The 24,010-nt window shown below is 43.8% G+C and overlaps 1 protein-coding gene across 3 annotated transcripts in view; it reads right to left on the reverse strand.

The window, feature by feature from the left end:
- Nucleotides 1-7,205: 7,205 nt before the first annotated feature.
- RUNX1 (RUNX family transcription factor 1) overlaps nucleotides 7,206-24,010 on the reverse strand; it is a 168,356-nt gene continuing 151,551 nt past the window's right edge. For all 3 annotated transcript variants that reach the window (XM_061359090.1, XM_061359091.1, XM_061359089.1), the window contains 2 exons: nucleotides 13,951-14,112; nucleotides 7,206-10,274 (listed from right to left, as the gene is read on the reverse strand). In XM_061359090.1, coding sequence (XP_061215074.1) covers nucleotides 9,781-10,274; nucleotides 13,951-14,112 — 656 coding nt within the window. In that variant the 3' untranslated portion in view covers nucleotides 7,206-9,780. The remainder of the gene's footprint in view (nucleotides 10,275-13,950; nucleotides 14,113-24,010) is intronic.

Genomic DNA, 24,010 nt, shown 5'->3' on the forward strand with positions numbered 1-24,010 from the left:
AAATTCACCATCCTGAAAGAGGGGACTCAGCAATGAATGACTCCTTTTTAATTTTTAATAGAACCACATTACTGAATGGACACTTGGAAACTTCTTGACCATACCATGTAGTTGTATATATACTATGGCAAGGTGTGGATGAATGATGAATCTTGAAACTTTAAAATAAGCAGACATTGGAGAGAGAGGCCCTTGGGAGAACTAGGAGAAATGCACCCAAAAACTTTGTGTCTTAGGGAGAGTTAAGATGCACGCAAGACTTTAGAGAGCAGAAAATGCCCAGCTTGGCCACAGGGCCCTGAGAAAGGACACAAATATTTGCCAATAGGTGATATGCTTTAAGATTCAGGGAGATTAGGAATTATACAGAACATTACAAAGGGATCTTGTTAATCAAGTCAGACTAAAGGGATCGCATTTGGAAAGGCAGAACTACAAGACAAAATATCTGCCCCTTAAGACTTTAGGTCTGCAAGGTCACCCCAGTGAACCCATGGGATCATTGCCACAGTCCTGACAGCATTGAAAGTAGCCAAAATGCCTGTGTAGGAAGAGCTTGCTTTTGGCCACTCATTCTTGGAGTTGGTTGGAAATATTTCTGATAAGCTGTGGTGCAACATGCTGACTCACCCCAACCATGTCACTGTTGCTGCTGATCAGCAGTGTTCCTTGCTTCCCACAGAGTGAGAAGCCCGGAAGGCCCAGGATTCCCAGCTAAGCTGGCAGGCTCCAACCTTTGGCAACCAAGATGATTTTGGCTTCAGCATTTTCAAAGGGATACTACTGAACATTATTTCAGGACCACATAGGCAGATGTTTGCTGTGTGCAGAAGGTTATGGAAGTGTAACTTTCTGTTAAAAAATAGAACAATCATTCTTTTTATCATCCAGCACCAAACTCATAATGCCCATGAGATGGACACGTTGGCATTAGACTGACTGTGGTCACACATCCTTCAAAGTTATGTGTGTCAGATTGACATCACCAGGCTCTGGGTTCTGCAGGAAGCTGGAGAAATACCAGAGATGCGTGTTAGAGGAGGGAGCAGAGTAGGAACAAAAAAGGGGAGAACAAATGCTTCGCCCTTCTGCAAATTTGCTACCATTTTATGCAGCAGAAATGAAACAGGAAACACCCCCCATGTAAAATAACCCATATTGCTTTGTTTCAGAGCAACTCTTTATTACAGACATTTAAGAGAGGAAGGGTGAATTTTGCCACAGGGGCTTCATGCAGAGGTTTTACTATTTCAGTGAAAATCATCTGATTTTCAGCCAATTTTGAAACACTTCCATACCTGTGATGCTCACCTGATGCAAAGACATAGTGCAGTTTGACCACTGGACTCCTTTGAAGAAGGCCATATAAAAAAATTGAGTGGTAGTTGGTATTAGAGGACATGGAAATACCCAGGCTGAGCTCTGTAGCATGGGATTCAGTGCCCCTCAGGCACTGCTGGGGCTGGGAATCCTGCATCCTTGTATCTGCAGGTACCCCTGCAGAAGGCAACTGGAGCTACCTTCTGAACTGGAAGGTCTTAAGGGATTCTGGTGTGAGCAAACAAGGGAAATGGGAATAAGCAGCCAGCAGGCATAAACCTGGTGGTGGCAGGAAGCACAGATGTCAGAAACCTCCTAAGGAACTGTAACTGCAGGCTTCCCTGAATGCAGGCTCTCTTCTCTGCTTACAGGATGTGTCAAGAGTAGCAACAGATAATAGTAAGATTGCCGTCTAAGCTTCCCTAGAAAAGCTACAGATGTTCCTTCGTTTAGGGCATTTGAAAGTAAAACAGCCAGAGGCACTTTTTACATGCTACAGGAAACAATTCTGCATCAGCAGGGAGCAGGTTCTCTCACTTTTGACAGCCTTCCTACCCTTAAACCCCAGCATTTTATATAGCCCACAAATCAGACCTAACTCCCTCCCTGCTCTGAAAGTAGGCTACATTTTAAATCTGTGTATTAGATTTTCTTTCTAAATTGTTTTATCCTCCTCTCACTAACCCAAACAATTCCCAGACAGTGACTCGTGCTGACTAATCCAGTCTGGGAGACTTCTAGGTGTCCCTGTAACTTAAAACCAGAAAACAAGCTTCCTAATTCAGTAGCTAGACATTCCAAAGAAGACCTGTAGGTTCTGAGCTTTTATTTTCCTTCTCCTCAGGGTTAAACATGCTTTTATCTACCCTGTACCTCCCTCCGCCAGCAGGCAAGAGTTGAGCTGTAATTCGGACATTCCCTGAGATCCTGCCTAGGTTACAAGTTGTGATCCACAGGGCATCCCAGTGGCAAAGTTATTGCAAGCCCTTAACCAAAGGTAAACAGTGCAAAAGGGAGCTGTCTTCCAGAAGGGGGTGCCTGAAGTAATAGCTGAGACATGTTCCCAAATGATCTTACAGAACTGTAAGAAGCCCAGGGTTGTTAAAAGACATGGGGCCACGGAAAAAATGTATTTTTGGCCCATTTACAGTGCTGGACTGAATCATATTTTAGTCATGTCTGGAAACCACAATGCCATTACAAGGTCTTCCAGTATCGTAACAGTTGTAGTGGTGATAGGCTTCTAAGCTGTGAATGCTGTGAACAAAGCCTGTCTCAGAGCAGCTAATTGTCTGAGAGCTTATTGTCTGTTTTGTGACCACACATGCTGCACCAGTAACCAGCATTTCCATGACTGCTGAAAAAAGGACTATCACTTCTGGGCACAGTATGCTGCACCACTAATCCAAGCCTGTTGTGAGACAAGCCACTGAAAAGAGGAAGAAAGCCATGTACACCAAAGGTAATACACCTGTGTTATCTTTCCAGGACATCTGTGTTGAGTTGTAGGATGCCTTGCAGGCTGATAGGATTTACTAAGATGCTTTTGCTCTGGAGCCTGGCTGATGGCTGTTTCCTCATTGCGCAAGTCAAACAAAACAGTGTGGGAGAACACCCATGACAATGGCCTTTATAATTAAAGGTCATTAAAGGCTGTCAGTCAGAGCATGAGGTGCCACAAGAAGTCAACAGCCTTTTGCGTTCACCCTTCCTAGCCTCTCCTCTCACAAACAGCAGTCTCCAGCCTTAAGTCTTCATTACCTTCTTTGCCCTTTCCTCTTCCTCCCACTCAAGCAACCAGAGTGGGGGAATTGAGCTGGCCTTTCTCAGATGCAAAAGAGGCATGGTGGGGCCACCTCAAGTGCCCAGGAATCCCGGAGGTCTGCCCTCATTGTGAACTGCTTGCTAGGGAGCTCTCAGCTTCCCATGGCAGGGAGGAAGGCAGGGGGGCAGGAGAGGGCAGCTGCCCATGCTTCCTCCCTTCACCCTGTAGGAGTGGGTGCCGCTACCTGGAATGGCACAACCACTGTGAAAGCTGGCAGGCGTGGGGCTAGGAGAGACTCACCTCAGTCCAGCTGGCCTACACAAATGCCTGAGCTGCTGCTGTCAAGAAAGAGACAGCCTTACTCACAAGTATAGGCAGCCTCAGTGGCAGCAGGATACGTGCATCCAGTAAAAATGGCCATGAGAGTGTGATGCCTTACTCTCCTGTACAAAATGAAGAACCTGCTAGTATATCCTCTGCATAGTCTTCAGAATCTAGGAGCAAATATTTCTGTTGGAGATGTCCTTGGGTGTAATATTTTTTGTTTTGTTTTGACTGTCGCTATTTGTAGCTTCTTTTCCTGTTGTATTGAAGTAAGAAACTAAGTGTGTGCTCTAGTTTATCATCCACCTCTAAAGAAGTGCTCTTGGGGTGCTCAGGGCAAGGATAAGAATCAGCAGGGTAGATCCCTTGCAAAAGGGTAACTGCAATATTGTTAGGATAACCTGGGATTGTGCCAGAAGGAAATGCTGGGGGGTCATACTGTGCAGGGTAACCAGTAACCATGTCAGTGTGTGTTGGCATTTCTGAACAGGCACCTGGAATTCAGTCAGTTAACTGATTTCTTTTAGATTTCTTTGGCCCTAATACTAATTATCATCTGAGAGATGGAGTGCTACCTGACAAGTTGTCAGGAAGAAAAACAACCCATCTTTAATAATTTGCTTTGTAACTTGTTTTTCACTTCACTGAGAGTATCTTTGCATATATACATTATTGTGTAAAAGGATGGTATTGAGAGCTTCTTCAATATAATGCAGTATGAAGTGTAGGGCCAATATTAGAAGATTATATATATCTATATGTGTATAGATACTTACACATACATACAGATATATATATAGAGAGAGGCTTTCAGACTGAACTTTCAATATTGACCCAGTTGGGTTTTTTTTCTCATTTTGAAAGCCTTTTACTCCCATATTAATGTTTCATTAACACTACTGTTTCATTATTTATTTAAACAGAAAAACAACCAATGTATTTCATAAATAATATGACCTCAAACTATCTGTTTTGGTGATCCTGAAGTAAGGCTCAACTCATCAATATCAAAAAGGATCCAATCCAAGAGCCAAAAGAGTAAGGAAGAAAAATAAGAGCTGTATATGACCTTGAAATATTGAAATTTAATCAAGAAGCCACAGATATAATGCTATCACTATGATTCTGTATCTGCAAAGCCTCATTTCAGACATATTTTGATGGTCCTATTGGATTGCAGACCTTTTGCCACATCAGTCCACAGCAGAAAAATGTCATTTTGTTAAAAAACAAAACAAAACAAAAAAAGTAGAAGTATGGAAACATATTTTTTTTGTGTGATACATACACCCTTTTTCTTTACTTTTTCTCTGAAAGAGTTGTTTTCTTCCTGATGAAAGAACATACTAGGCCGATGTGGATACTTGTCAAACATTTTATTTGTCATTCACACTAATTATGATACTGAATTTACAGAGGAAACTGTGGTACAAAGAAAGAAAGAAAGAAGAAAGAAAGTCTTCATTAGAACTAACGCAGCAGTCCAGCTGCTCTGTGTGCTAGTTGTAATGAATTCTCGTGTGGCGCTGGACACAGCCATCCCTATGTACAGCAAGAGTCTACTCTGATGTGGTATCTAGAAACTTCCTGTAGTGGGGGAAAAAATCTACCATATTATGTTTTCCTATCTGGTTCCAAAAAACAGCAGTCCTGTCCTGTTCCTCCCTCCCACCCTCCCAAAATTAAAATCCCCTGCAATCGAAACAAAAAAGCAAACTTCCAGAACCTGTTGGTTTCCCGTCCTGGAAATGCTCAGCATGACAGTGTCAAGGGAAAATGTGACTGTTGCAGGATGCTGCAGCATCTGTTTTGTAAACATAGCCAGCAAATGCTGAACAAATGCACTTTGATGCCATTCTGATAGGAGCACATCTCCCGCTGTGTCCTCCCCTCAGACTTTCTACACAGCCACCTCAGACTGAAAGTTTAATTTTTGTTTTAAAGAAAGATGTAACTGTTGAGCCCAGAATACCACAATTAACCCACAGATTTTTGCACATTCATTTCTCCCCTACCACAAAAAAGTGAAGAATGTTGAATAGAGACCATGCTATAACTGTTTACAAAAGTGAATAAAATGTAGTTAATCTTGAAGCCTAAAATAATTGGGAAAGAAATAAGTCTCACTACAGTATTTAAGCAAACACAAAGTAAGTTCATTAAAAACACAGAAAAATGAAAAAAATGCAGTGTAATTACAAGCACTAAATATTTTGCTATGAAGCTTTTGAAATCTATTTACATACATAAATACAAGTAACTCTGTTGATGCAACCCTTTTAGGACAAGGAGAAAAATGCCAAGTGATCGGTACTGACCAAGCAAGGTTAACAAAAATAAAATACAAAACTGTTACAATGCAGGAAAACAAGCATTTTGCTCAGATAGAAAAAGGATCCACTTCTCCTGAATCTTCAAATACACCAATAGAAAAGGTCACCCAGAAAGCAGTAATGAATGTTTCAAGAGTGCAGGCAGTTCGGAACACTTTGGCAAAGGCTGTGGGCCATTTGGAGGAAAGGGGTTTTCTCCTTTCCAGCAGATAATTTGGCATAATTTTGCAAATCAAATCCTTCGTAGCAGGGATGCACCCTGCATCTGCCTCCCCCTTGCACTTAAGCTCCTGTATATTGCTCTGGAAGTGTAGCAGGAGCTGCTGAAGTGGGTATAAATGTTTGAGAGGAAAATTATGGGCCTTATAGTGCGTAAGACCTGAGCCCTGTATTTACTTTGAAGTTGTTTGGTATGGCTGCATCTGGACAAGGAATTGTGTCTTGTGAAAGGAACACACAAACGGATAGTAAGGATTGCCATTAACTGCATTTCTGTAGGGGAAGGTACCTAAGGCACTCTGCTGACTGCGACTTGTGAACAGAAGCACAATAGTTCTTTTTTGGTTCCATTCAGTTACTGGGATGATAAAACTATATAAATACATATATTACATATAAATATAAAAATATATACTTATATACTATAATTTGGAGACATGTGAATGGAGGAGATGCTTTATCCAAATGTCTTCTTTCTGCCTGCTAAGTGCTCTTAAGATACAAGAGGAGTGATATGAGAGCATTTTCATAGCCTTGAAGATCTTTCTTTGCTCTCCTTAGTGGACAGGGATGGCTGCAAAAATACAGATTTGAGTAAGCTGTGGTTTCTCCTAAGCACTTATGTGAATCCACTGAAACCCACAGTGATTAAACAGGCTAATTCCGGGGGATAATGAACTTAGTTTTTCCTCTGTAAAGAGGGTGCTGCTTTGTGCTGTGCTTGTCATACACATCGAGGTTAGACTCACAGGTTTTTAGCTGCTGGCAATTACTACAAATCCCAGGGGCTTTTTACATGTCGGTAAAGACACAGGGTAAGTGTGGTGACCTGTTCTGCAGTTTCTCATCCTGTTCATACCAGGAAGAGTAAAATTAAACTTCACTTTCAGGTCAAATGTAAAGAAAGTAGATGTGTAGACATAAGAAATGTTCAATGGAGGGTCTAATCTCCAGGGTGAGAGATGCCAACTCCTCATTCTTGTGAATCCCTCATCTTTCTGTTTCAAAAATACTATGGGCTAGAAGGGGACAAAGGACTTTAGCAGAAAGCAGGCTCTGTTGACAGGCAGGCCTGGGAGTGTACTGACCATATCAACTGGGCTGGAGTCACCTAGCCATGGCAGCCATGCCCTCTGCAATGAGGAATCTGTCTCCTCATAGGTCCTTCTCTCTCCCTCGCTTTGGGGTTTGCACTCACGATACTATGCACTTGGGTGGTCCAGTCACAAGGCAGATGTGAGAGCTGTAGTAAATTATGATTTTAATTGCACAGAGACAGAGATGTGTGAGATGTATTCTGCAACAGAGCTACTGTTTAGTGATGAAAGACTTTTTTTTTAGGCTACTGAAGAGGTGAGATTCCAACTATGTAAATGTCACGAAAGGCAGGGTCTCTATTTCTGTATTCAGCAAGGTCTCCATACTTCCAAGATAGATCTTAAACTGTTCTGATAGAATTTTGATATTTTCTGCCTTTTTTGTTCAGAGCCAACTCTAGAAAATTATGAAAACTATTACACCAAATGAAAAGGACAAGGCCATGCATGTATTTTAACAGGAACGTTTTGAACTTTTGCTGAGATCTCTTGAAACACTCCCTATTTTCTGCAGAAAAATGACCTTATTGACAATGTAAATTCTTCAATTTGTAACTTTTCAATACCAAAGTGCTACTGCATCTGACTTAAACAAAGAAGCAAAATTATATATAAAAAAAAGAAAACTTGAAAAACAAATGGTTTTAAATAAGTCCAGCTGTTTTGCTGCCTGCAGCCAAGGATCTTTTTAATTTGAATCCTTTAAATTTTTTTTAAACATCAAACACTGATCTGAAGTCCTGCTTTCAAATACTCTCTGAGTTGACCTGCAATTGTTTCACTCATTTAAAGAGGTACATTAAATAATAATCAGGTAATTTGGAACGCACAAGTGTCAACATCAGCAGTTTGTAATTAATGAGTAGTACAACAACTGCCTTCAGACCAAACCCTCAAATAAAATAGTGCCATAAACTTTACAGTGACATCTGATATGTTTGTGCTGTAACGATGGGCAACGATGACGACTCTGTATTAAACATGCAGCTAGTATAAGCCTTGCATATTTGCTACAGGACACAGTATTTTATGCCTCAGTCTTAAATACCCTTCCTCTTCTCTCAGAAGATGGTGACAGAAGAACCGTTAAGGCCCCCTCTTTGCTAGCCTGCTTTCCAGATGAGCTAGACACCTCTGTTCAGTTCAAGTTATTTTGTGATGCAGGAACTGATCTATTTTCCAGTGGAATGGAACGTAGCTTTTGTACTCCACAGAAATCTTGGCTCTGCTGAGCTGGGAGCAAATTCACTCATATTCCATCAGAGCCAGGACTTCACCCTTGCCATGCTAACTGTGTGTTGGCTTTCACCTTTGAAAGCCTCAAAGGCCTCCACCAGTGTTGTTAGGAAGCCTGGACAAGCTTGGGAGCAGAATGAGGCCTATGGGGATTTATTTAGTTAGGGAATATTGAGTCTGCCTTACGAAATATGTACATCTTGATTACTGATCCTGAGGGTCACCACTGGTGACAAAGGAAAAGCAAGGAAGGAGCAGGGAGAGATGACCCGACTGTGTGGGAAGGCACAGAAATTCACAGGGATTTTGGTGCCTAAATTGTTTCAGTGGGAGTTGGGCACCTAAATGCCTTTGAGGATCTGAGCCTCGTTAGCTGAGTAAAATGAGAGTGAGATAACTGTAAACAATATTTCTAGGTAATTAGGAGGTCACTGTACCCATCGTTATTTCAGCCTTTTTCAATGTGATAAATTTGACTTTGGCTGCTACCAAAAAAAAGGCAATTGCTGATCTTTTCTAATATAGGCATATTTAAATAATAATAGTATCAACAAATACGAAGTCTAAATATCAAGCATAAATACCAATGAACTCATCAAAGTAGTACAGTAGTTGAAAATGACCCAAGGCTGTAGCCGTTGTATTAAAAAAAAAAGTCCAAGAGAAAAAAAGTTAAATTAACTCATTGAAAAAGGGGCTGATTCTTTCAGTTGACAAAGCAAGAAAGAAGCAAGCATGATGGAAACAAAAAAAAGAACAAAATCTTTTTCTTTTTGCAATTTATAAGGTGCCAAGAGAAATAAAACAAATTAGATGCAAAGCAGAATGAGCTGCATCCCCCCCCCCCAAAAAAAAAATCCCCAAAAACAAACCCCAAACAAAACAAACCCCAGCAATAAAAAAATTCCATATTCTTTGGAATATACAACTGGTTAAAAAAAAATTAAGAAAGAATGAAGTCCAACATATAAAACCTCTCATTCACAGCATTGCTAAAACAGAAGCGTTCACAGTTTCCCTCTGGGAATCTTCCTATACTTCCTTACAGTTAATATGTCCATAAGATGCAGTAAACTCACTAAGATTTTTTTTTAGGTTTTAAATCTTAAAAATAGAAGTGAACCGAAACTCTCTTTAGGGTTGTGGAGACCTTCAAGCCCAGGCACGCTGGAAAGCCACAGGCCTGGAAACAGACTGGGTACCTTACTACCCACCCTCAATACCTCTGGACCACCAGCTCAGGCGTCCTCCTTTCCAGAAGCTCAGTCCCTCTCAAGGGATGTTTTGCTTCAGTGACAACGCTTCAACAGGGGCTGGCTAATACATGCCACTGCTCCTGGGAGCGCTGACTTCTGGAGGGTCTGCTTCTGAAAGTGATGTATGAACTTGGCAGGGCCCATAAGCAAGATGGGTGTTTATGGGATACCTATGGGCACCAGGAAATGGAAAGTACATTAGTCCTCACCCATAACTACTTAAAATTCAATCAGTATGGTCGCCACACTGCTTCCTCTAGCCTTGCTGTGGTGGCCATGTTAGTAGGGGAGTTGCTGTGGCTCCCTTCTGCCTCGACCACATCGCTTTGGTTGGGGAGGTTGGGGTTGAGAAGTGTCGATCCCGTGGAGGCATTGGTGCAGGGTGGATGGATGCGTGGGGGAGACCGGTCTCCCCCTGAAATCATGGAGAACTGATAGGAGCCGGCGGAGGTTCCATAGTAGAGGTGGTAGGAGGGCGAGCTGGTCTGGAACGGGCTGCCCTGGGCCTGTGATGAACCAGGGTAGGGAGGTGGGAGGTAAGTGTGGTATCTCGTGGCTGTGGACATGGCAGACATACCGATTCCTATCCCTGAACTGACGGGCGTTGGTGTGTAGGTGAACGCTCCCGGGTAGTGCATCCGAGGGTCAGAGATGGAGGGGAGTGCAGAGAAGGAGCGGTCGATGCCCACCCGGGGGTCACTGAATGCCGTAAGCTCAGAAGCACCTGGATGATGGGGAAGAGAGAGAGAGAACTGTTGAGCTGGCATAATGGAGGCTCACGTATTCAAAGCGATAACCAACATACAAACTCTGGCCTACAGCTAACCAAAGCAGCCAGAACAGACTTATCCCTCAGCTGCTCTGGAGAGGCACTGTAATGTTTGTAGGTCTGGATGTTTTGGATTAATTTCTGTAAAGCAGCAATTAAAGAGGAGTGCCAAGCTCCTGCCCTGTTTTTTATGTGTATGTATTCACTCTTAGCGACCTTACAGCACATGGAATTATTTATACTTCCAGAATGTCCTCATCCTCAATGGGTGTGTGAGGAAGAGGGACACGTATCTCAAGCTGCTTGTCCAGACTCACTTGACTTACGAGGGACACTGATGAGACCTAATTATAAATTGTCCAGCTTCTGCATAGTCCCTCACTGCACCCAGTTTTATTTGCCAACTCAAATGGGAAGCTCCATGGAACAGAGATTGTACCTCAGGTACATGAACATGCACAGGTAGTGTTTACACACAAAGGCTCAGCCTACGTCTCAGCATTTAGAAGCACACTTCCCCACTGACTCAACACTACCAAAGTCTAGATAAATCAGGTTCACTTAAGGTCTTCATATCTGGGTCCTCACATAATGTCTCCGTAATTGTTATTAACTTCTCCAAATATTGGCTCCAATGAGTATGTAATAAAGGACAAAAATAGTATTGCCTTTTTAAAGCAGAATGATGTATTTGGGGGGTGGCCTTTTTATTTCCTTTCCTTTGTGCTAGAAGCCTTTCCCACCCTGCCAAGTGAAATGTTTTCTAGGACAGTCAAATTCTGCTCCGTGCTGTCGGACATCAGTGGAAGTATGTCCAGTCCCACCGTCTCCTTCCCCGGTGCGCAGGGATTAAACAAGCAGAGCAGATAATGGCATCTTTAGGAAGGATCTTCATCATGACTCAGATTAATGGAAGGTGTCAGTCCCTGCAGCTGGCAGCTACTTATGATTAAAATAACAACAATAATAATTAAGAAAAAATCTTTCCAGAAGACAACTTCTTCTATCAGACAAGGCGTGGAGTCTGCAGAAGAGGAGCCATGTGCTGAAGGAAATACTCATGAGGAGTAGCAGAGAGAAAACAAAGCTCTTGGCTCTGACCGGATTTAAAGCTAGAGCAGACACACTGCAGCGCCAAGTTCTGAAGGCTCGTCAGCGACACAGCCAGCACAACTTGATGAATCCCTATAAATTTCTTAGAAAAGCTCTGACGCATGCTGTATGCTTCCTTTCTGACTTGGCCTCCCATTTTTTTCTGGAAGATTAATGGGACCCTGAAAGCATTTCCTTCCCCTAGACCCCAGCACCTTTAGATTTAACATGGCAAGACACACTATGGTATAGAATGGAAGGAGCTTCAGAGTAGCTAAGGTTGAAGGTAGCATCTGACAACCTGCCAGACTTTAAACGGTACTTCCACACCTCATTCCTGAGAAAGAAATGGAGCTTCTCGAAGCTGCCTGGACACATCACTTATCAGATGATGGTTTTTTCTTCTCAGTTTGGCAAAAAGCAGAATAATGAGACTTAATGTCAAGGTATTCCAAGCAGGTCCTATATTTTCGCTTTTTCTTGTGAGGCACTGTGTCTTTTTATGGTAGGGCCTAGAAATTTGCCTTTTGTTCTGGAAGGAGAAATTTCTTCACTAGACATCAAGGGTGTGTGACAATAACTGGACTGGGGTGAAAATACTGTGAAAACTTTTTCTAGGAATATTGAACGGCATTTGATAGAAATGTAACATTTTGGAAGCATTATAAAGAAGCACTTAAGATGTGTAGAGATGAACCCCCATGTACAGAATTCAGACAGGAAAGAAAAGGATACTGACGTGAATAGGGCTCTTCTAGGCTCCTTCTCAAGTGTTGAAGAAAATATGCCTGCCATGAGGTAAATCATTTTGACATGGGCACAAAATGCACCAATAAGCCCTAGTGCTCGTGCTCTACCTCCATGCTCACCATGTACCACCGAAGAGACACAGAATTCAGTTACTCCACGTTTACATGGCTGTCTTCTGTTAGATTGTGCATTCCTGGGGCAGCTACCTTGGCTGCCTTTGGTGCTTATACCACACATGGCACAACAAGAGCCCTGCTACGCAATGATGACATTTGGGCACTATGGCAATGCAAAAAATATTGCCTTTCAAAATTGAGTGCAACCTCAGTCATCACATTGGTAAAGGTAAAACGTGATAAACATTTCCACTCAGTCTGAGTCACGTATCTACACCTACCAGTACACAGGCATCAGTCACTCCTGTAGAGGGTTTGAAAATCAAAATAGGTGGTAAACACTGATTTCAGAAAATTCTGTCAAGAAAAAATACTTCTCTAAGTAAAAAACTTGATGGAATTACTTGTTTTACTTTAATTTTTCTGGTTACTATTGTAGAATCTCAGACTGGTTTGGGTTGGAAGGGACCTTAAAGCTCATCCAGTTCCAACCCTCATGCCACGGGCAGGGACAACTTCCACTAGAGGAGGCTGCTCAAAGCCCCATCCAGCCCCCAGGGATGGGGCAGCCACAATGTCTCTGGTCAACCTGTTCCAGTACCTCACCACCCTCACAGTGAAGAATTTCTATGAAGAAATTTCTATGAATTTCTATGAAGATCTTCATTCATCCTTCTCTGTTTTCTATGTTTCTGCATTTGCCAGTGGAAAGGAGTGCAAAGGGAGGGAAGCACAGGAGAGAAAATAAAAACAGAGTCTTTTCATTTTGAAAGAAGAGTGTGTCAATAGAGAATTTTATAGACTTTTCTAAACCAAGAAATTTCCTACATTCAGCTATTTCTAAGATGTAATTAGCACCCAGACCTAACAATTTAATTTTGGTGGGCATCATTCCTGTCACTCTTTCAAAGCAGGCTGTGTATGACAACAATACAACAGGCTGGAGCACATTCAAGTGATTCTCTCTGATCTTGGAAGAAGCTCTGAGTATTCAAATGAGAGCAATATGTGCAAGATATGCTTTCAAAAGCCGTATGCAAATCTGAATTATATGGCTCTCATTCCTGCTGTTGAACACACACATATTGGTTCAATATGTGTGGGTTAGAGTCAGCAGATGGTCAGTTGAGTATGGTGGAAACCTGGGGGTTAGCTTTCACTTCCATGTTGTATTTTGACATTGGCTTGTAAAGTTCTGCTGTACAATTTGATGAAAATGTGACTAGACAATCCAGTGCAACACTTAAAATGTCAAACCCCACCATCCTGCAGTCTGTGTCCACCCATCACCTGCTGTGCTCTGGTCTGAATTTAGGGCGAGGGAAGAGAACATAACTGAAATATCTGTGACATTCATTTCTTGGTAGATAGAATAGCTCTTCAGCATGCCAAACTATCTTTATAGTTCCATACATTTCCAAAGTGTTGCTTTCTCCTCTTTCCTTTTCTTTTTGACAATGATATATTGGGCCCCAAACCATATTTCTTAACTCTTTGCACAAATGCCAGCAAAGTGTTAGAGAAGGCTCGCTGCAGGGGTTGTGCAATAAGCTTCACTGCAACTGGGGGAAAGCTGTGGCAGCATCCTGGGACTTCGCAACTGGTTTGCACTGGAGTCAGCCGTAGGGTCTTGGGGAGGCCCAGCTCAGAGGGACTAACTTTTAGGTACTTACTTGACAGCCGGCTGGAAAGCTCTGCAGTGAGGGATGTCATGCCGCTAGCCCTGCCAGGTGATATTGGCGTGGCGGGGTGAACGGACGGGGTGGCAATGGAGCCCAGGTACTGGTAGGACTGGTCGTAGGACCATGGTGGAGATGGCTGTACTTGCCTTGTATCTGCAATGAAAAAGAGACCTATAGGCTGTTTTGAATGACAAAACTTTGTAATCAAATATGTGAACCAAACCACATGGTGGGAATAGAAACTTAAATGCCAAGGTAATTACATTTCAGTTCCATAATCCCCTTTGTCAAGAGACCTTCAGATGAATTGCTTTCTAAAATATTATTTGTGCATCTGTGAGTTTTGATGGGTTGTTGTTTTTTTTTCTTGTGAAGCTTTTTTGGTATTTCACATTGATGGTGGGCAGGGAAATGCGGTCAGGGAAAAGCAGATTAAGCTTTCCAAGGTGAAAGACTATTCATTGCTGAGATGCATTAGTATTTCGGGCTGTGTGTTTGCAGAACTTTTAGCCAAAAAGGCACATGGTGCATGGCACCAAGGAGACAAGATTACTGAACTGCGAGGGCTTCTGTGCAGATGTGTAGGTAGAGAAAACCAAAATGAATATATGTATGTATGAGAGAGACAGAGAAGGAGAGTGAAACTAGTGTCCTCCAGAAGACAGATGCATAAGTGGACAATTAGGGCTGGGGAATCAGACTTCCTCAATCTTCTGAAATTGCCAGGGTGAATAAAATGAACAGGTATTTTGTACATCTATTTTGTATATGCTAAAACACAGAAATGCAGTTCACAGAGATGGATACATCTACTAGTAGAGGGTGAACTTCAGAAACAGAAAGCCTTAAACAACCTCTATGGCTCTGTTAGGCTGAAAATGCAGACAACCCGTAAGTACAGGCATTCTGTAGAAACTGCTGCTTCTTGGAAGCAGAATCTCAAAATGCACAGATGCATAAAACATTCACAGAAAAACACTAACCTATTATTTTTGAGCCACACGCCTCGTTTGGCTGACGTTTGAAATCAGAGATGCACAGCAAGGAGTTTGTCCAAACCAGTTGCAAAAATGCAGAAACAACTCTTTTCTGCTTATTTCATCTTTGCATAGGAAGCTGGCGTTTTTCAGTGTATACAAACGACTGATTTTTGTATAAATCAAAGTGAGAAAGATTCCTCCCGCCCTACCTACCCAGAAATCTTTTCCTATTTATAGTAAATCTTTTCTAGTCTCTTCAGCTCTAAGAGCATTCTCCATCAGCTTCATCTAGCTAATTGCCTTTTTGAAAAAAAGCAAATGCTGGATGAACTGCATGCAGATAAAACTGATATCAGCATGGAAGGGAAATCTCCCAAGTCTGAGATGAAGGACTTTGATCTTCCATCAGAAAGCCCATCTGGAAATTATTATTTTGTTGTGCTTTATGGAGATGAGTTTTACATTTTGTTTGTTTCATCTGTTTAGAAAGGAGGATTTATAAAGCTTTTAAAAAAATAACTAATAAAGTCACTTGCAGAACAAAATAAAGTCTTGTAGAGAGTTTTCTGCTGAGTAACATGTTCAAACTCAGATATTATTAATATTTAATTTTTTTCAGGCAGACTTCCTTAAAAATAAATTCAGTTGACTCATGCTGTTTTAAAAGCAACATCCAGTTGCATTAAATGGACTTCAGTAGAAACAAACAAAAAGACACAGGCACAAAGCCTGTCTTATTCTGACTTACAACATCATCTCATTGTTAATGTATGGTCAGTGTTTATTAAAGATGACAGGGAGACAGATGAGGGAATTCAGTCTCCAGGGTTAGCATTAGGATAAATACTACAAAGCATCAACAGAGTAAACGTTTAATGGCATGACACTGTGTTTCAATTCTGAAACGGGGTTAATTAAATAATTACTCCCTTATTTCAGCACAAAATCCCACTGATTTCAGTTCAGCAGCACAGCCAAGTACTAGAATCCTGATACTGGGAATCCTGATCACCCCTTGTGGTAAAGCGACCCCAGCCCAAGGATGAAAACCCCCTTGGCTTGTCTTCCTGCCCTAGGAGACTAAATGTCCTCTGCCAAGGCCGATGCTTCGGGTGACAGAGCCTCACCTCTGTCACCTCCCTTGCAAGGGCTCTGTTTAACAGGGTCACTGCAGAAGCCACAGAACCTCTTTGGCTGAAAATGTTTTATCCTGTTTTCAGATGCTCTGTCCTTAGATCCTAGCACTGCAGAGAAGAGAGGAAAAGTCTGCCTAGAGGGGTATGCTTAAAGGGGGTACTGCCATCAACCCTGTTTTTTACGCTGAAAAGAGAGAATGTACTCTCTGTTTTCTCCTGTTACAAACTCATTACATGGCAGGGCAGCTCTTTCTGCCACTTTTCTCCTGTTTCCTACATTGCTCTGGATCTTCAGATCAAGAGACATGGTTTTGTCCTGTGCCTTGCCCAGCACGTGTGGCATCCTGATCCATAAAACAGACCCAAGTCCAATAAACACATGACCAACAAACAGTAAGAAGATGCAGAAAAAGCCACAACAGCCACTGCAGCAGCAGCAGAGGAAGCAAGACCTTGTCATGGGTTTACTGAACACTGACAAGGCTAAATTGAAATATGGTTTATTTCTTAGTGCTACTAGAATTGGCCTTGTGCTGTATCCTGACTAGAAACTGCATAATGGGCCAAGTACACATCTAGTAACATCCAGAAAAAGGCTACCAAGGTACCTGACCTGCCTTATCCATTTGCTGCTATTACTGACCTCTGGGGTACTCAAAACAGTGATAGACAGCCCGAGAGACCCCCATTATTAATCTCCTCATCCCATTAAGTCTTCTTAAGTGAAAGTTCAAAATACCAATCAATTTTCCATCTCTGTACCTGTATTCTCAATCCCTGTATTTGCTCTTAAAGATTGGCTTTTTGACATCAGACTGGTTAACCAATTGCAATCTATATAGTGATGTTAATAGAGAGCATTATATTATATACACATATTAAAGCAGGTTGTGCTGAATAACCCCAGGCATCACCTTTGCTGTTTTTTAATAACAAGTGGAGGAAAATATCACTGTAATAGCATTTTTATGGCACCATTTCAGTATCAAGAGGCAGACTCAGCTCCCAGTAAAGGCAAGGTTTGCATTTCCAGCAGCTTCAGTAGGATCTGGATCAGGGGCCTCAAACAGCATTTTATTTTTTGTGATATCTGCTTTTCTTCAGCTTTCAGGTTAACCGAGATTAAACTGGAACAAGTTCAAATTTGCCACAGGACCAGGCTTCACAAAGAGTCAGCAAACGCTTTCTGAATCCATCTCTTTTCTGCTTTGAAAATAACGAGGTGCACATCTCAGAAGTCAGTAGCTTGGCATGGGGAACTGAATGTGTGGCTTTGTGTGGCTGCAGTTGATTTGGAGAAAATATGCTGCAAATAAAAGGGAGCTGCTTTCCAACTCAGAATATCTGTGAAGAGATTTGCAGGGAGAGCTACTTCAACAAAGGGAAATAGCAGGGCTTTGGGTCCACACAGTTTTAAAGCTGAAGAGGATTCCAAAATCATTTTAAGAGCAGATCAAAATAGCATGAAACCAAAGAAGTTGCTGCAGTTCGTGATCCGTGCCCAATCCTCCCAGTATTCCTCCCATTAGCAAGTACTTTCCATTTCTGCTTTTTATGGTGTGAGAAAATGTATTTAAAACATGAAAACAGTTATTAATTGCAATAAAACACTCCAGGGCGAGAATTATGGTGCAATAATTCACACCTTGCTGCGTAGTCACGAGCTCTGGGCCTCTACCCTCATGCCTAACAAGCTATTAAACAGAAAGTATTGAACCATCTTTCATGCCTCGTCATGTTTTATTGCTGCAAAAAGGCTGCGTTCGGCTTGTTGTTTTTTGTGAAAAAAAAAAAAAAGAAGTTGTAATTAAGCTGTACAAATGTTGCATAATGTTTAATAGTTTAATGAAACCGGCTTTGGTCTGAGACTCGGCGGAAAAAGAAATCAAGTAAAGATACGAAAAGAAGAGGCCGGTCTCCGCGCTCCGCGATGCTCCCCCTGGGCCTAATGTCAGCGCTGTGCCCGTGTCAAACACAGCTCCCGGCCGCAGGCGGCGGGCTGCTCCGCCGGCCGGGGTCGGTAGGTGGCGGCGGAGCCCGTGCGGGCGGCTGGCGGCCCCGCGGCGCACACCCGCCTGCCGCCCCCCCCCGCCCCCGCTGGACACGGCTTCCACCGCAGCCGCCAGAGCCTTCACACGACCTTTGTGAGCGCCTGGTGTCCGCTCCCACCCGGGATGCGGCACAGACGCTGCGCTGCACTAGCATCTTTGGTAGGACAGGCCACGGGCGCCGTGGTTATCAGGGGGCACGGGAGTCATGCCGACACCCAGACCCGGAGATAGCCTTGTAGGGCATGGTTAAGCAGGGTGAACAAATACTTGCCAGGCAATGGAGCTTGCCTAGTGTGGCACAGGGCATATTTTGGCTTCCAAAGTTGTTGTTGATACTCAGTACAGAAAGATGCTCGGAGCACAAGATAAACTGTGACAGTGGTGAGACACTGGCAGAAGTTGCCCTGAGAAGCTGTAGCTGCCCCATCCCCTGGCAGTGTTCAAGGCCAGGTTGGATGGGGCTTTTAGCAACCTGGTCTAGTGAAAGGTGTCCCTGCCCATGGCTGGGGGTTGGAACTATATGAAATTTAAAGTCCCTTCTAACCCAAACCATTCTGTGATTCCATGAGGGGTTAAGACCTTGGTCAAACGCACAGCGTATCTCTTGAGCTCATGCAGAACATCATTATGTCTAGAAAAATGATCCTGAGCCTAAGGGACATAGCTATCACTGGGACATAATAAACATGAAGTCCTGGGATGCCGTTTCTATCTGATTCTTTTTCAGGGGGTAACATGCATGAAAATGTAAAAGCAACACCCCCTCTCCCTCCAAAAGAAAACTCTGAGGTGCTGTCAGGCACTTGGAGGGTATAAATCAGCAAGTTTCAGTGGGACTGTGGTGATTCATAGTATCAGGGTGGTTGGGATGTTACTTGAAATGACAGCAAAAATGCCTGTCATCTCATAATTTCTATAGAACGAATATAACAAATCTATACCAAGCTTTCTAAAAGAAAGATCCCATAACATAGAATTGCAGAGTCATAGAATAGTTAGGGTTGGAAAGGACCTTAAGACCATGTAGTTCCAACCTGCCTGCCATGAGTAACATCTTATATTCTGATCAGAATGTTCTTCTTTTTAACCGTATTAAAAGCTTAAAGCTTAGAATTCAAATCAGATAACAGGTTCCACTGTACCTATGAGCTGAAAGGAAAAATGCCTATGCGGATGCATGTGGCTTGCGCTGGGTTGGATCCTGCACACCTCTAAATGTGTTTTCTGCCCTTGGAGCACAGAGAGAGACGGCTCTCTGTGTGTCACTGCAGGTCAGACATTGCTGCATGCTCCCAGCCAAGAGGCGCTGCGTGGCCAAATCTCAGTATGATACAGCATGTTCCTGGAAGCTTCGGAAAGGAGCAGCAGGATGTGAGTCAGTACGCCGTGGCGCGAGCAGGATGGTTCCGGAGCCGGCAGTGGCCCGGGAGGGAGCAGGTATGCCTTTGACTCAGCCAGGCTGTCCATCTTTAAACCTTCCCCGTTGTGCTGGGCTGCACTTGCACATGAGCTGCCTGTATGTCCTGTCTCACCCCTCTGCCTCAGAAATGGCACCTGCCTGTCTGAGAAACTACCGAACTACCTCCTGCAAGTGTTTGTTCCCAAGCCAGGGTAAGGGGAGATGGAGGAGTCAGCCCTGTGTACCGAGCAGCTAATTAACCACTGTGTCAGTGAAAATCCCCCCATCCTCAGCCCAGCGAGATGAATTGCGAAATAGCCCCTGCTGCTGCCAGACATTTTTTCTCAAGTTGCAAAAATTTCTGTCAGTCAAAGCCCGAAAGTCGCATAGCATCGAGCCTTGCAATTCCTCCGCCAGCCTGGCAAGCACTTTAAAGGCAGCAACTGGCAGAAGACGTGGGGTGAATGAAAGCTGGGATTAGTTTACTGGTGTCAAACTCGGAGGCAGACAAGGAGAGAGTCGGATCCTTAACTGCTTTGAAAGGCTTTTCTGAGTCTGAGATTTGTCCATCTCCCCCCCTCCCTCGCCTGATTTGCTAATCTTTCCAAAGGGAAACAGTTTTTATGGTGTGACTTTCCCTTCCTTTGAGTGTAAGGCAGGAATGGTCTTGATTAGACTTGTTCATTCAGAGAGGTGTCTTGCTTAATAGAGGAAACGGACTATGATCACAGAAATACTCCATGCAGCTTTGTGCTCGTGAGAAAGATGCCGCCTGCCTAAAAACTTCAGTTCAGCCTTTCCTCCTTCCCCTTTCTGCCAACATTTCTTACATGCCTGTCTCTGCCTCTTCATCCCAATTGCTGTCTTGCATTGCCTCCTAGCTCCACCAGCTTCAGGAGAAATTGAGAGAAGTACAATGGACCGTGGTCCTGCATGAGTCTGATCTAGTCCCTCTCTGAAGCATGGCATCCGAAATGACTCAATCTCCCTCCCTCACTCACTCGGGACACAGCAAATCCTCAGCCTAATGCAGCATTGTGAAAAGGTGTGTCATCCCCCAGCAGCTGAAAGAATTAGTCAGTAGCTTAAATACGGGGACTTTCCAAAGGACAAGCTCATCACTGGCAGTGGCAGCAGCCACACAAGGCTGGTATTCTCATACCTCTCGGTGCTGGAACACGAGCAGCTGGAAAATTACAGAGCAAACTGTAAAATTCCACCAGCAGCCTCTTCACCCTGCAGGGTGGTTTCCGTCCTGGTGCCAGGCTGTGGAAGCCACTGTCACACCACAGAGCCACCTCCCAGCACAACAGCTGGGAGAGCGGCAGGTTTCACAGAGGTGGGTACAAGCCCTGATTTGCCACCAGGAGAAATTTTGTAAAGCTTCCCAATTCCCACTGGAAATTTATAGGAGATGAGCACTCAGACCTCTCTGTGGCCTTGAAAAGCCCCTCTTAAATTGCTAACAGGTGACAGGACTTACTCTGATTGAGAACAACAGTGACAGACATGTTGAGCGTCTGCAACTATTCAAGGTGGGGGGGTGGAAGAGCTACCCAAATCCACAGCTATTCTCTGGAAAAGAGAACTTTTGGCAGCAACCTCCTTTCTTGGTGTTTGCATTCATTTTATTTCAATATTAATGTGGTTTTGGGGAGTATTGCAAAGGCTAGGGAAGTCCTAGAGGCATTTGAGCCTCTAAAAAACCTCTTGTGGGATAGGAGAACGAGGGGGTTTCTCCACACTGAGGCACCACACTCCTGAGAATAAAGAGGAAAAGTACCAGCCTCAAGCAGTAACCTTGCAAAAACCAGTTGCTGAGGCTGTTAGTTCTACTGCGGTGCTTAATGTTGATGCAGAACTTCCCAAAGCATGCTAGGTGCTGCATGGACATACAAGTGGGTACCAGCCCCTGGGAAGGATCGAGTGTGTAGTAAAGATGACCATGGGAAAACAGAGACAAGGAGTGGTGTGATTAGGTGCTGGTGAGCAGAGCACCACTACTTTTCATTTGGTACTTTGCATTCAGTTTCTGTGAATCCTTTACCCTGACTTATCTTCCATACTAGCTCCTTTCTTTTCAGCACCACACTAGAAAGGATCTTGAGGACAAAAATAATGCACATCTGCCAGAGCCTTTGAGGATATGTCTTCTAGTGTCTAATATAGTGAAAACCTGAAGTCTTACATGAAGATTTTTTGCTAGATTTTCTTTAGAAATAGATGACAGAAAAGGAAGAAAACCAAATTAATACATCCTAATCATATGTTTGAATTTCCTTCGCTGTCTTCATGTCTGTGGCAAGAAACTCAGTGCCCCAGTCATAGAATTACTTATAACAGTTTGGGTTGGAAGTGACTTACAAAGGTCACCTAATCCACTTCCCCTGCAGTGAGCATAGATACCTTCAACTACATCAGGTTGCTCAGAATGCTAGTAAGACACCTGGAGATGATACCAAAGACAACAGGAGAAAGCACCTGTGCTAGCTGTGTATATCTGGGAGCTAGAACATGAAGTGTGTATTCCTTCAAGTTTAAAGTTGTCTGAATGAGCTGCCTAGACTAGCAGAACCATATATGCACAATGCACCATAAAGAAACAAGTAGTGTTTTAGGAATGGTAACTGGCTGTAGGGTGGGGGTCCCCTAAAAAGCCTCTCAGGCCTCATTGCTAACTTGGTGCCAGAATCAGGAAATTCAGACAACTCCAAATTCCGAACTGTGAAAACTCTGATTGCACAATCACCGTGTGTGCTGCCCTAGCAGGTTAGTACATAAGCTGCTCAAATGAAATATAAACCATCTCTCTTCCTGAGTGAGCACACTCCTCCTGGGCTGGCGTCACTGCTGCTTTGAAGAGCATGATGGCATTATGGGCAAACTGCAGAGTCTCTGGGTGCCAGTGACATGCAGAAGTTGGAAAGCTGAGTTTTGCAAATTAAGGATGCATTGTTCTTTGTCTTCAGAGGTATGAGTCACCCCGGAGAGCTGCAGCTATTTGTTCAAGAGGGAGACTCCGTTCCACCACCCGTCCTCCTCTTCCCTCCCTCTCCGCATCAACAAGGAATGAAGTAAAAGAATTCAACCTTGACTTTCCACTCTTTTGGCTCCCCCGGCGGAGACATGCCACCAGACTCAATGTCGCTGTGGTGTTCTCTCCTATCTCCAAGTGTACTGCTAAAGCACAGACTGAAACAGTGAGGAAATCAGGAACAGATATCACAGAGATGTTGGCGGTGAGCAGACTTCACTTTTTGTCCCGTTGTGCCCAGCCTGGGGGGTGGCACAGTGCAGAAAGCTCTGTTGCTTGGGTGGAAGGATGCCAGTACAAGCACATACACGTATGTACATGCACATATACAAGTGTGCATGCACATACACTTGTCAGCTTGCTGCATGGTTCTGTAGTTTCCATTAGCTTCAGCGGTACTAGGGAGAGAGCAGGTAGCGTGCTGCTGCTGGGACAGCGTATTGATCTGTGGTGACCTGTACAGGGACTATGGGGTGGAACCTGCTGAGGAGTTCCTGCTCCCTTTTCCTTCTCAGTAAATCCACACCTAGAAATCACATCCACCCTGAGGCTGGAGGGGAATCACATGGGGACTGTGGCACCTTCCCCTGCCCTACTGCCACAGTAGGCAGTATGACAAACCCTGCAGGACAGTGGAGCACCTCTGTTTCTGTCCCACTTGTCCCTTCCTCAGCTTCTCCCTTCTGCTGCTCCAGGTCCCAGGTACTACCCTCCTCTTTACCTTTCCCTGAACCACTGTAGGTAGGTGAACGCCTCCCAGGTAATTCATTCCTTGATCCTCACACTGCCCCCAGAGGAAGGGTATGATTGCAATCCTCATTTTAGCAGGCGGAGAACTGATGCAGAAAGCAAAGCTTCAGTTCAGCAGAGCACTTGGGGCACAGCTCAGCACCTGGCTGAGTCAGAGCACATGCGAATTACCTGATGTCACCCCGGCAGGGAAAGTTCACCCATAAAAACAGCTTGAGGGGAAGGTATCTACTTCGTGCTAGTTAGCTCACATCCTGAAAGCAGTCTATCTGCAACGTTGGGCTCAGGTGGGGTACAATGCTCACTGAGAAGCAGGTCAATTAGCCCATCTCACTGCTGGTGAGTGGCTGCTTTCAGCCTGCTTTGGACAGGTATATCGTGCCCTGAAAACACAGACAGAGCTAGGCTGTTAATTGTGTAAAAAGTATAATGCTGACTCCTGGTGTCCTGGCTCTTGGGGAAGGATTCATCCTACCTGAGAGATCTACAATGTAGGTGTCTACCTCTGAGCTACCTGTCTAGACTCTAGACTTTATAGCCAGCAGGGTAAAACAGACTCTTGTGAGGTGCAAGTAATTTCATCCTAAGGGAGACATCTAAGCCAAGCCAGGAGGGTGAATCACACCCAATGAACAGCTGTTTCTCTCCCCAGCTGCAAAGATACCAGATGACTATGTCAGAGACACACAAAACATGGATGT

The sequence above is a fragment of the Neopsephotus bourkii genome, unplaced genomic scaffold (genome assembly GCF_033783945.1).
Source record: "Neopsephotus bourkii isolate Nb327-2 ecotype Australia unplaced genomic scaffold, CSIRO-AGI_Nbou_v1 NB_962, whole genome shotgun sequence".
Classification (NCBI taxonomy): Eukaryota; Metazoa; Chordata; class Aves; order Psittaciformes; family Psittacidae; genus Neopsephotus; species Neopsephotus bourkii.